Source organism: Antedon mediterranea, chromosome 9 (genome assembly GCF_964355755.1).
Source record: "Antedon mediterranea chromosome 9, ecAntMedi1.1, whole genome shotgun sequence".
Taxonomy (NCBI): Eukaryota; Metazoa; Echinodermata; class Crinoidea; order Comatulida; family Antedonidae; genus Antedon; species Antedon mediterranea.
In genome coordinates, this window is record NC_092678.1 from 23,944,393 (window position 1) to 23,957,975 (window position 13,583).

The following is a 13,583-nucleotide window of genomic DNA, read 5'->3' on the forward strand; positions in this document are numbered from 1 at the left end:
CATAATCAAAGAAGATTAAATATCGGCATATTTTTGCTGATTTTTTAAGAAATCCCTAAATTATATGTAGAAATATGTTCATATATAAATAGATATGATGATGCTGAATAAATATATGCCAAAATATTCCCACATATATGCGCAGAAGTGCAAAAATATAGCACTTTTGCACATACTCTCAGAATATCGAATATCGGTATATTTTTATTAATTTTTTTAGAAATCCCTGAATTATATGCAGAAATATGTTCATATATTGAAAGAGCATCGTCATACGCTGCTATGTACCAAATTTCATCAAAATCCGAGATGGTCGAAATTTTACCCCTAAAAAATCCCTGAGCTATAGCCCAGGGATTTTTTCCGCGTAAAATTTCGACCATCTTGGATTTTGCTGAAATTTTGTACATAGCATCATATGGTGATGCTGAATAAATATATGCAAAAATATTCCCACATATATGCGCAGAAGTACAAAAATAAAGCGATTTTTGCGCATAATCAAAGAAGATAAAATATCGGCATATTTTTGCTGATTTTTTAAGAAATCCCTGAATTATATGTAGAAATATGTTCATATATAAATAGATATGATGATGCTGAATAAATATATGCCAAAATATTCCCACATATATGCGCAGAAGTACAAAAATATAGCACTTTTTGCACATACTCTCAGAATTATCGAATATCGGTATATTTTTACTAATTTTTTTAGAAATCCCTGAATTATATGCAGAAATATGTTCATATATTGAAAGAGCATCGTCATACGCTGCTATGTACCAAATTTCATCAAAATCCGAGATGGTCGAAATTTTACCCCTACAAAATCCCTGAGCTATAGCCCAGGGATTTTTTCCGCGTAAAATTTCGACCATCTTGGATTTTGCTGAAATTTTGTACATAGCATCATATGGTGATTCTGAATAAATATATGCAAAAATATTCCCACATATATGCGCAGAAGTACAAAAATAAAGCGATTTTTGCGCATAATCAAAGAAGATAAAATATCGGCATATTTTTGCTGATTTTTTAAGAAATCCCTGAATTATATGTAGAAATATGTTTATATATAAATAGATATGATGATGCTGAATAAATATATGCCAAAATATTCCCACATATATGCGCAGAAGTGCAAAAATATAGCACTTTTGCACATACTCTCAGAATTATCGAATATCGGTATATTTTTACTAATTTTTTTAGAAATTCCTGAATTATATGCAGAAATATGTTCATATATTAATAGATATGATGATGCTGAATAAATATATGCAAAAATATTCCCACATATATGCGCAGAAGTACAAAAATAAAGCGATTTTTGCGCATATTCAAAGAAGATTAAATATCGGCATATTTTTGCTGATTCTTTAAGAAATCCCTCAATTATATGTAGAAATATGTTCATATATAAATAGATATGATTATGCTGAATAAATATATGCAAAATATTCCCACATATATGCGCGGAAGTGCAAAAATATAGCACTTTTTGTACATACTCTCAGAAATATCGATTATCGGTATATTTTTACTAATTTTTTTAGAAATCCCTGAATTATATGCAGAAATATGTTCATATATTGAAAGAGCATCGTCATACGCTGCTATGTACCAAATTTCATCAAAATCCGAGATGGTCGAAATTTTACCCCTAAAAAATCCCTGAGCTATAAGCCCAGGGATTTTTTCCGCGTAAAATTTCGACCATCTTGGATTTTGCTGAAATTTTGTACATAGCATCATATGTTGATGCTGAATAAATATATGCAAAAATATTCCCACATATATGCGCAGAAGTACAAAAATAAAGCGATTTTTGCGCATAATCAAAGAAGATTAAATATTGGCATATTTTTGCTGATTTTTTAAGAAATCCCTGAATTATATGTAGAAATATGTTCATATATAAATAGATATGATGATGCTGAATAAATATATGCCAAAATATTCCCACATATATGCGCAGAAGTGCAAAAATATAGCACTTTTGCACATACTCTCAGAATTATCGAATATCGGTATATTTTTACTAATTTTTTTAGAAATCCCTGAATTATATGCAGAAATATGTTCATATATTGAAAGAGCATCGTCATACGCTGCTATGTACCAAATTTCATCAAAATCCGAGATGGTCGAAATTTTACCCCTAAAAAATCCCTGAGCTTATAGCCCAGGGATTTTTTCCGCGTAAAATTTCGACCATCTTGGATTTTGCTGAAATTTTGTACATAGCATCATATGTTGATGCTGAATAAATATATGCAAAAATATTCCCACATATATGCGCAGAAGTACAAAAATAAAGCGATTTTTGCGCATAATCAAAGAAGATTAAATATCGGCATATTTTTGCTGATTTTTTAAGAAATCCCTGAATTATATGTAGAAATATGTTCATATATAAATAGATATGATGATGCTGAATAAATATATGCCAAAATATTCCCACATATAGGCGCAGAAGTGCAAAAATATAGCACTTTTGCACATACTCTCAGAATTATCGAATATCGGTATATTTTTACTAATTTTTTTAGAAATCCCTGAATTATATGCAGAAATATGTTCATATATTAATAGATATGATGATGCTGAATAAATATATGCAAAAATATTCCCACATATATGCGCAGAAGTACAAAAATAAAGCGATTTTTGCGCATAATCAAAGAAGATTAAATATCGGCATATTTTTGCTGATTTTTTAAGAAATCCCTGAATTATATGTAGAAATATGTTCATATATAAATAGATATGATGATGCTGAATAAATATATGCAAAATATTCCCACATATATGCGCGGAAGTGCAAAAATATAGCACTTTTTGCACATACTCTCAGAATTATCGAATATCGGTATATTTTTACTAATTTTTTTAGAAATCCCTGACTTATATGCAGAAATATGTTCATATATTGAAAGAGCATCGTCATACGCTGCTATGTACCAAATTTTATCAAAATCCGAGATGGTTGAAATTTTACCCCTAAAAAATCCCTGAGCTTATAGCCCAGGGATTTTTTCCGCGTAAAATTTCGACCATCTTGGATTTTGCTGAAATTTTTTACATAGCATCATATGGTGATGCTGAATAAATATATGCAAAAATATTCTCACATATATTCGCAGAAGTACAAAAATAAAGCGATTTTTGCGCATAATCAAAGAAGATTAAATATCGGCATCTTTTTGCTGATTTTTTAAGAAATCCCTGAATTATATGTAGAAATATGTTCATATATAAATAGATATGATTATGCTGAATAAATATATGCAAAATATTCCCACATATATGCGCGGAAGTGCAAAAATATAGCACTTTTTGCACATACTCTCAGAATTATCGATTATCGGTATATTTTTACTAATTTTTTTAGAAATCCCTGAATTATATGCAGAAATATGTTCATATATTGAAAGAGCATCGTCATACGCTGCTATGTACCAAATTTCATCAAAATCCGAGATGGTCGAAATTTTACCCCTAAAAAATCCCTGAGTTCATAGCCCAGGGATTTTTTCCGCGTAAAATTTCGACCATCTTGGATTTTGCTGAAATTTTTTACATAGCATCATATGGTGATGCTGAATAAATATATGCAAAAATATTCCCACATATATGCGCAGAAGTACAAAAATAAAGCGATTTTTGCGCATAATCAAAGAAGATAAAATATCGGCATATTTTTGCTGATTTTTTAAGAAATCCCTGAATTATATGTAGAAATATGTTCATATATAAATAGATATGATGATGCTGAATAAATATATGCAAAAATATTCCCACATATATGCGCAGAAGTGCAAAAATAAAGCGATTTTTGCGCATAATCAAAGAAGATAAAATATCAGCATATTTTTGCTGATTTTTTAAGAAATCCCTAAATTATATGTAGAAATATGTTCATATATAAATAGATATGATGATGTTGAATAAATATATGCCAAAATATTCCCACATATATGCGCAGAAGTACAAAATTAAAGCGATTTTTGCGCATAATCAAAGAAGATTAAATATCGGCATATTTTTGCTGATTTTTTAAGAAATCCCTGAATTATATGTAGAAATATGTTCATATATAAATAGATATGATTATGCTGAAAAAATATATGCAAAATATTCCCACATATATGCGCGGAAGTGCAAAAATATAGCACTTTTTGCACATACTCTCAGAATTATCGATTATCGGTATATTTTTACTAATTTTTTTAGAAATCCCTGAATTATATGCAGAAATATGTTCATATATTGAAAGAGCATCGTCATACGCTGCTATGTACCAAATTTCATCAAAATCCGAGATGGTCGAAATTTTACCCCTAAAAAATCCCTGACCTATATATAGCCCAGGGATTTTTTCCGCGTAAAATTTCGACCATCTTGGATTTTGCTGAAATTTTTTACATAGCATCATATGGTGATGCTGAATAAATATATGCCAAAATATTCCCACATATATGCGCAGAAGTACAAAAATAAAGCGATTTTTGCGCATAATCAAAGAAGATTAAATATCGGCATATTTTTGCTGATTTTTTAAGAAATCCCTGAATTATATGTAGAAATATGTTCATATATAAATAGATATGATTATGCTGAATAAATATATGCAAAATGTTCCCACATATATGCGCGGAAGTGCAAAAATATAGCACTTTTTGCACATACTCTCAGAATTATCGATTATCGGTATATTTTTACTAATTTTTTTAGAAATCCCTGAATTATATGCAGAAATATGTTCATATATTGAAAGAGCATCGTCATACGCTGCTATGTACCAAATTTCATCAAAATCCGAGATGGTCGAAATTTTACCCCTAAAAAATCTCTGACCTATAGCCCAGGGATTTTTTCCGCGTAAAATTTCGACCATCTTGGATTTTGCTGAAATTTTGTACATAGCATCATATGGTGATGCTGAATAAATATATGCAAAAATATTCCCACATATATGCGCAGAAGTACAAAAATAAAGCGATTTTTGCGCATAATCAAAGAAGATTAAATATCGGCATATTTTTGCTGATTTTTTAAGAAATCCCTGAATTATATGTAGAAATATGTTCATATATAAATAGATATGATGATGCTGAATAAATATATGCAAAATATTCCCACATATATGCGCGGAAGTGCAAAAATATAGCACTTTTTGCACATAGTCTCAGAATTATCGAATATCGGTATATTTTTACTAATTTTTTTAGAAATCCCTGAATTATATGCAGAAATATGTTCATATATTGAAAGAGCATCGTCATACGCTGCTATGTACCAAATTTCATCAAAATCCGAGATGGTCGAAATTTTACCCCTAAAAAATCCCTGAGCTATAGCCCAGGGATTTTTTCCGCGTAAAATTTCGACCATCTTGGATTTTGCTGAAATTTTGTACATAGCATCATATGGTGATGCTGAATAAATATATGCAAAAATATTCCCACATATATGCGCAGAAGTACAAAAATAAAGCGATTTTTGCGCATAATCAAAGAAGATTAAATATCGGCATATTTTTGCTGATTTTTTAAGAAATCCCTGAATTATATGTAGAAATATGTTCATATATAAATAGATATGATGATGCTGAATAAATATATGCCAAAATATTCCCACATATATGCGCAGAAGTGCAAAAATTTAGCACTTTTGCACATACTCTCAGAATTATCGAATATCGGTATATTTTTACTAATTTTTTTAGAAATCCCTGAATTATATGCAGAAATATGTTCATATATTGAAAGAGCATCGTCATACGCTGCTATGTACCAAATTTCATCAAAATCCGAGATGGTCGAAATTTTACCCCTAAAAAATCCCTGAATTATATGCAGAAATATGTTCATATATTGAAAGAACATCGTCATACGCTGCTATGTACCAAATTTCATCAAAATCCGAGATGGTCGAAATTTTACCCCTAAAAAATCCCTGAGCTATAGCCCAGGGATTTTTTCCGCGTAAAATTTCGACCATCTTGGATTTTGCTGAAATTTTGTACATAGCATCATATGGTGATGCTGAATAAATATATGCAAAAATATTCCAACATATATGCGCAGAAGTGCGAAAATAAAGCGATTTTTGCGCATAATCAAAGATGATTAAATATCAGCATATTTTTGCTGAATTTTAAAGAAATCCCTGAATTATATGTAGAAATATGTTCATGAATCATATAGATAGATATGATGATGCTGAATAAAGATATGCAAAATTATTCCCACATATATGCGCAGAATGCAAAAATATAGCACTTTTTGCGCATACTCTCAAAATTATCGAATATCGGCATATTGTTGCTGATTTTTTTTAGAAATCCCTGAATTATAAGCAGAAATATGTTCATATATTGAAAGAGCATCATCAATTATGATGTTTCTTATGGCGATAATCTTAAATACAGGGATCAATGAAACACAAAAAAAAAACAATGTTGGCTTACCATTACAAAAATAACCACAATATCATTAATAGTTACTGTTTATTATCTAATATTTACAAACTCTATTTTTCATTCTTTTTGTGACATTTTATCCCAAACAATAATAAATAAAATAGATATATCCATATTTTTAATGAAATTATACTCAATTCCCTACATAGCTTAAACTTAGTCTAAACTTAGCATGTAGTGACGACCTAATCTATTTAGTAATTAGAAAATAATAATTACGTAAAGAGACTTTTGTTGCCTTTTATTCATCAATTTAATTGGTCCTACTTATTGTAGGCTGGCCAATCAAACGTCATTATCAGCAGGTTACATCATACTGTAGCAACAACAAGGTCAAAGGTTATGACAAACAATCAAAGCACATATATAAATTGTATTACAAACACTAAATTTTGACTAATTATTTATGTTTAATAATTAGTATATTTAAACTGTTCTTGCTCGAATAACCTCCAGTTACAAAGTTTAAAAGTGTTGCTGAGACGAATGAAATTGGGTATGAAAATTACAGTCAAACCTCAAACTGGGTGGTTTGCTAGTTGAACAACAACAGTTTAAATGTTTGTAAAGGTTAAAAAAATACTCATTAGCATTAAAGCCTGGTTCCCACTAGTAATTTGATCAATCACATGGACTATTTGTGCTTGGTCATCTTGCATTGCGTCCTAGTGGGAACCAGGCTTAATAATTTAACAAAGATGATGAAAGTTAGTACGAGCTTGTATTTGATTTAGCAGAGTGCTTGTGCTTAGATGATTAGCTGTGCTTAGATGTTCTTTTGTGTTTGATGTGTTTACATAACCAGTAGCTTACTCTACAGGAGCAAGCATTTACCTAGAAAAACAAAAACAAATTATGTGACATTAAAATGGCATATTCAACAAAAACATTTAATCATTTACAATAAATACAAAACATAAACAGATAAGTTATTCTAATTAATGACTACAAAACATATTACTCAATAGGATCATAATGTATTTGCACAAGCTTATACCTAAACAAATAGGCTTAAAAGAATAGAAGTGTTTACCTTCCTCATCCACCACCTGCTGGAGGCGGTGCACTTGGCCCTGACTGTCTTCCTCCAAATCCTCCCATCCTTCTGCGTGGACCTCTAGGAGGTGGGCCTGGTGGTCTAAAAAGTAGAAAATTAAGTATGTGAGTACTGTAGATAGATACAGTACTGGCCATTTTTCAAGGCATTTTATTCTCATGATGAAGAGATAAAATTTACATAATATACAAATAATGAATGTTTATGAGTGCAATGGTACAAATAATGGCACGAGGTGAATGATGAAAGGTTATATCAACGAGGCAAAGCCGAGTTGATATAACCTTTCATCATTCACCAAGTGCCATTATTTGTACCATTACACGAATACAAAACATTCATTATTTGTTTTATATAACATCTAAATAAAAAAAAAAAAGAAAAAAAAAAAGTACTATTTAACGATCGTTGAATAGTGCGTACTATTGCACGCCATGTGACCCACATTCGTCCAATCAAATGACAGGAATTTATTTAGGTGTTATATAATATATAATATACGTTGTACAATAGCACTGATTAATGATGACAATGACGTTATGTTGTAACAAATTTGGTGTCAAAAGGTTTCGTTCATTATTCAGATATTCAAACACATTTAAGAATACTTTTGAAGAAATTGGTGGAATTTAATAATTTAAACCCATTCCTTTTAGACGACTAAACTGACAGTCAAAACACCAGACCACTGAGATTGCACAGATGACTAGATGCAAGGAAGTAGCAGGTACTTTGCTAGACAAAGTTGGTGAACAAAGTTAATTACAAAATTAAATTAGATTACAACTTACCCACGTCCACTATTACTGACTCTATAATCTGAAGTGTATCCAGTTCCTTTACTTGTTAAACCAGGCTGCAATACAAAACAGGTATTATTATTACTGTACACTACACACGATAGCCGTTCAGCAGACTGGCACGCTAGCTATTCAGCAGACTGGCTCTAGCCATTCGGCAAACTGGCACGATAGATATTCGGCAGACTGGCACGCTAGCTATTCAGCAGACTGGCTCTAGCCATTCGGCAGACTGGCACGATAGATATTCAGCAGACTGGCTCTAGCCATTCGGCAGACTGGCACGATAGATATTCAGCAGACTGGCTCTAGCCATTCGGCAGACTGGCACGATAGATATTCAGCAGACTGGCTCTAGCCATTCGGCAGACTGGCACGATAGATATTCAGCAGACTGGCATGCTAGCTATTTGGCAGACCGGCACGCTAACTTTTCGGTAGACTGGACCGTGAGTGAGGCGCCGGCTGATTAGGACCTACATTTTCACTCGGTAGCAATTTAATTTATGTTTTTAATTACGTCTGAACAAAACAATATAAAACTCAGCTTTGTCATGTTGTCATACCATTTAAACAGTTTATATTTTATCATTTTTTAATTTGGCTAAAAAATGTGGAAATATTTGCCTTAGTCCACACAGTGTTTAAAAAAAATAATAATATGATTAGAAAACAGAAAACAAATATATATTGAATGAAAATACTTACAGAAAACATAGTACGAAAGCTGCGAAAAAAAAAAAAGAGAATGAAAACATATAGCGCAATAATCTATCAGTATCCTACAGCAATAACTCTTCTTTTTTTGTCATATATTATTTTATCTAATACCTAAATAATTGTCTGTTATTTGATTGGACGATTGTGGGTCACATGGCGTTCAATAGACGGTACAGTAGGCATTTGTGCTATGGTCTTCAGAAATAATTTAATTCAGTGAAAGCTGAAAGATTTTATTTTCAATCGACTTCGCTTTGTGAAAATATAACTGTTCATTTTTCACCTCATGAAATTATTGGTACCATCACACTCATAAACATTCATTATTTGTATAATAGTTACTTACAATAATGAAAAAAAGTTGACAATTCCCCAAAATAGTTCTGGAATGAATGAAAGTCTCCATGGTGACTTTGCGTCCACAACATTGCCTAGAAAAAAGTCATATAGAAGTTGTTAATGTTATGCAAATTAACAGTGCCAGTGGATATGCAAATGTAGACATGGTGAGCGAACAGGAGACCGAAGAAGGCGGGCAGTGGTAAGCCGACTAAATTATATAAATATAGCTAATTTTGAATAGGAATTAGGCATACCTAACCAAAATATATTGTTTTTCTTTATTAAAATAAGAACAAAAGAATGAAACAACATAGGGACGAAACGACTCTAAGGAACACAATAATAAAAGACGGTGCAATCATGTCCGGTTGCATACTAGAATTTCCATCGCTTCAGCAAAGTATAATTTTGGCCTAGCTTATTATTACATTAACAAACAATATACATAACTTTACTTATTTTATAATGCAAATATGACTTTTATACACCATTATTCTAACAGGAAACTGCATTGGAAGACATAAATAAACAATAAAATTCACATAATATTCGATTTAATTGTGCTTACCTCCACTCACGTACGACATCTTGACGTTTTCCGTGTTTGTACTACGTTGCATTATTTTTGTTTGTAAATAAAGGACGCCCTCTCTATTGTAACAAAAAAAAAAATTACTTTGGTATAATACTTTGATATAACTATTTTTGTTTAAATTGTAGGTCATAGTATTTGTTTTTTCCCATATATTCTGTAGTATTATTATTCACAAATACTGTATGTTAATTAGAATTATACGATTCATAACATCTTTGTTGTCATTAAAAAGTCAATAATTGCTACGACAAAGAACACCAATTAATTTCGAATACTAGAGAAAAGTATAACAAAATAATATTAAATATTTAAAATAAAATGCGCGTTTAAATATTGACCTAATTAAAATATATTTTGTATAAATATATTGCAAACCAAAAAAATGTTTGGACAGTGCAAATCTAAGCTTCAGCGTTAACTGCGATCTGATTTTATTTGTTCTCATCATAAAGGAAAATGCCATAAAAATATTTTATCTGCATTGTTTAGCAAATTGAGGCTTAACAATAAATAAAACGAATAAATTAATAAATTAAATTGTCTTAGCATTATTTATATAATGCAATAATATTGCATATTAACAAAACACAAATCAATTGGTGCAGCATATACTGTATTTAGACCTACATTAGATTGTAAGGAGATTGACGACGACGACAACAGCATGGTTTGCGTGCCTGTGAACAAACTGTTATATGTGGGGATAATTATAGGTACATGTTCATCGTTTACATTTATTTCGATAGGGTTAGAATCATTCTGTGTGTTTTTGCCTAGACTTCTTGGGTTCGAATCCTCCGACGTGTCTTTAGTGGACGAGTATGACTCGTGGAATACTCGATTGGTTTGGGCGAATGGATTCGCTTACTCGTCGTTTAACATATTTGGTAAGAAATGGTTTTTAATAAGTTTATTTGTGCGCATAATACGATAATAATAATAAAGGTTATAACCATGATTAGGAAGATAATATTGTGTGCAAAGTATAAAAATAAGAATTATATAGTTTTTAATCAATTCATTTTGCGCAGATAATTTATAACAAATTGCTATAGGAAGATAATATTGTGTAAAGTATAAAAAGAAAGGATTATGTACTTTTTAATAAATGTATTTGTGTGCAGAATATGATAATAACAAATTGCTATAGGAAGATAATACTGTGTAGTGTAAAATAGTGTAAAAATAAGAATTATGTAAGCAAAATTGTTGTATTTGAACAGGAATTTTCGCTGGTGCTATTGTAAACCGACTTGGATTTTCGAGAACCATGATGGCGAGTGGAATCGTATTATTTTTTGGAATGTTGTTTGTTCTTCTCTCGACTAACATGACGCAGATGTACATAGCTTTAATAGTCGTATTAGGTGAGAACCAATAACATTTCTTTAAATTTGTTTAAATTATATAACATTTTATTTTAAATCATGACAAATTATCTTAGTTTGTGCGCGCGCGGCGCCAATTGTATATCTCTGTTGCATCATCGTCGAATTCACGGTAAAGAACATTTCGAATTTTATACCGACAGTATAATCGATACAACCCGAGCGCGGGTAATGGTAACGTTTGAAAAATGAACACAGTACTGAATGTTTTTAAGTTTTGTAAACCATTTTTCTTTGGACAGGATTTGGTCAAAGTATGTGTGTGAATGCCACTATTGTATCACTTGGTTATTTTCATCGGGATCACTACGGTGTTGTATTGGCTATTACTACAGCCGGCCTTCCGTTTGGCAAACTGGCTTCTCCGATATTGACAGAGGTAGGCCTTGTCACTCATTATTGTCATCATAATTAATCATACAGGCGCCAAATTACACAGACGATCGAGAGGTAACGGTAATACAAATATAGAATCTATGTTATTCATTATGACCCGCTTACCGTTACCGCTCGTCTGTGTAAATTGTTTTGACACCACTCTTGTCATATCAATAATCACAAATTCATAATCAATGTTGTATCACTGATGAATAGGCCTATAAGGTAAAAAGGGGCTAAGCTCCTTTGCTCTACTTGTTTAGTCAAGGAATCGAGCACTTTCGGCGTTCATGAATTGATACAGTATTTTTATCATTTTTAGGCATTAATTGAATTATTTGGTGTGCGTGGTGGATATCTTTTGTTGTCTTGTCTAATGATGTTAAATGTATGCTTCGTAGCCGTATTCTGTGACGTACTCCACAATCGTTTGGAGTCGGCGCGGACATACGTTGGAAGCCTCACTGTGTTTGAAGAGGACGGATTCACAGTAGTGGAAAAGAGCAAACAAGATATCTCCTGTTCAACTATCTGTATTATTCAGAAACTATCTTCAGCAAGTGAATACACAGAAATGAAGAAAACCACGGGGATGTTTTCGTTTATCACAGTACTGGCTCTTGGATATGGCGGTTATATTTCAGTTATTCCTTACATTTCTCCTCATGCCAGAAGTTTAGGAATCAACCAGACTGCTGCCGAGATTGGTTATTATGTCAACGCAATCTCTAGTCTCATTGGTAGAGGACTGCTGATTGCGTGTGACGTCAAAGAACTTGTAACTCCAATGACCATGTTTTTCATAGGGTTAAGTACGAACGCGTTTAGTCACATGGTACTCGCTATTACGTATCAGTATGGCTGGTTTCTAGCTGCTGTCATGTTTGATGGTATGTCGTCTGGATGTATGGTTCCGTACGTTGCTGTCATTCTCAGACAAATATCTGGAACGAAGTTGTTGCCGATGACGTATGGCTGGGTGATGACGTGCTGGGGACTCTTTTCCTTTGTTCTTGTGTTTTTATATGGTAATTCTTTTTATTTATACATTTTTAAATAAGTGTTATTATTACATTAGGTAATGCGACACGAGACTCGGTCATAAATAAAATGACGACGGTTAAGATATGATGACAAAGATTCGATGACGACGACGGCAAGGTAACGACGGCTGTGTGATGACGAAGGTTCGATTACGACGGTATGGTGACGATGGTTAGGATGATAAAAAATGTTCGATGACGACGACGGTAAGATGACGACGGTTGTTTAATGACGAAGGTTCAATCACGACGGTAAGATGATGACGGACAATATGATGACTACCGTATGGTGACGACGATTACCGTATAAATAATGTAAAAAGCAGAAACGATAACACATTAATAAAACGATTCTTCTATCGATATTTCTGATGTAAACTATGCTTATTTATTTCAGGTCATTCGTACAGCGTGTTTGGCACGTACCACGAGATGTTCCTTATCTGTTCAGCCTTCCAGATCATCGCGTTGTTAGTGATCCTGTGGGCAACGTCACTGTTAGAATTAATGCCTATTTGCCCGTCAAAGGGAATAAATGGATTGCAGCAACCAGATAACTCAGATATCAAGTCTTTCACAAACCAACGTATTCTTTCGAAATAGATGAGTGAAACAGAAAATAATATTAATAATAAAGTTTGAATAAATGTGTAATATATTATGAACACATATGTGTACAATATTGTATGAATGTACATTTTAACTAACATACCATATTTGGGTAAATATTCATGTGAGAATATGACGATAGGCAACAAAGAAGGGTACTA

At 32.1% G+C, this 13,583-nt stretch overlaps 1 protein-coding gene across 1 annotated transcript; it reads left to right on the plus strand.

The window, feature by feature from the left end:
- The first annotated feature begins 10,619 nt into the window (after nucleotides 1-10,619).
- LOC140059238 (monocarboxylate transporter 4-like) lies at nucleotides 10,620-13,570 on the plus strand. The gene is made up of 5 exons (XM_072105103.1): nucleotides 10,620-10,891; nucleotides 11,228-11,371; nucleotides 11,635-11,771; nucleotides 12,093-12,798; nucleotides 13,211-13,570. The coding sequence occupies exons 1-5, from the start codon at nucleotides 10,669-10,671 to the stop codon at nucleotides 13,414-13,416; spliced, it is 1,416 nt and encodes a 471-aa protein (XP_071961204.1). The 5' UTR covers nucleotides 10,620-10,668; the 3' UTR covers nucleotides 13,417-13,570.
- The last annotated feature ends 13 nt before the right edge of the window (nucleotides 13,571-13,583 follow it).

Excerpts from the sequence above, each read along its gene's own strand:
- LOC140059238 (XM_072105103.1), top strand. The coding sequence starts at position 10,669 with ATGGTTTGCGTGCCTGTGAACAAACTGTTATATGTGGGGATAATTATA. Across the intron at positions 10,892-11,227 it reads CTCGTCGTTTAACATATTTG|GAATTTTCGCTGGTGCTATT; the intron begins GTAAGAAATGGT and ends GTATTTGAACAG. Across the intron at positions 11,372-11,634 it reads AGCTTTAATAGTCGTATTAG|GATTTGGTCAAAGTATGTGT; the intron begins GTGAGAACCAAT and ends TTCTTTGGACAG.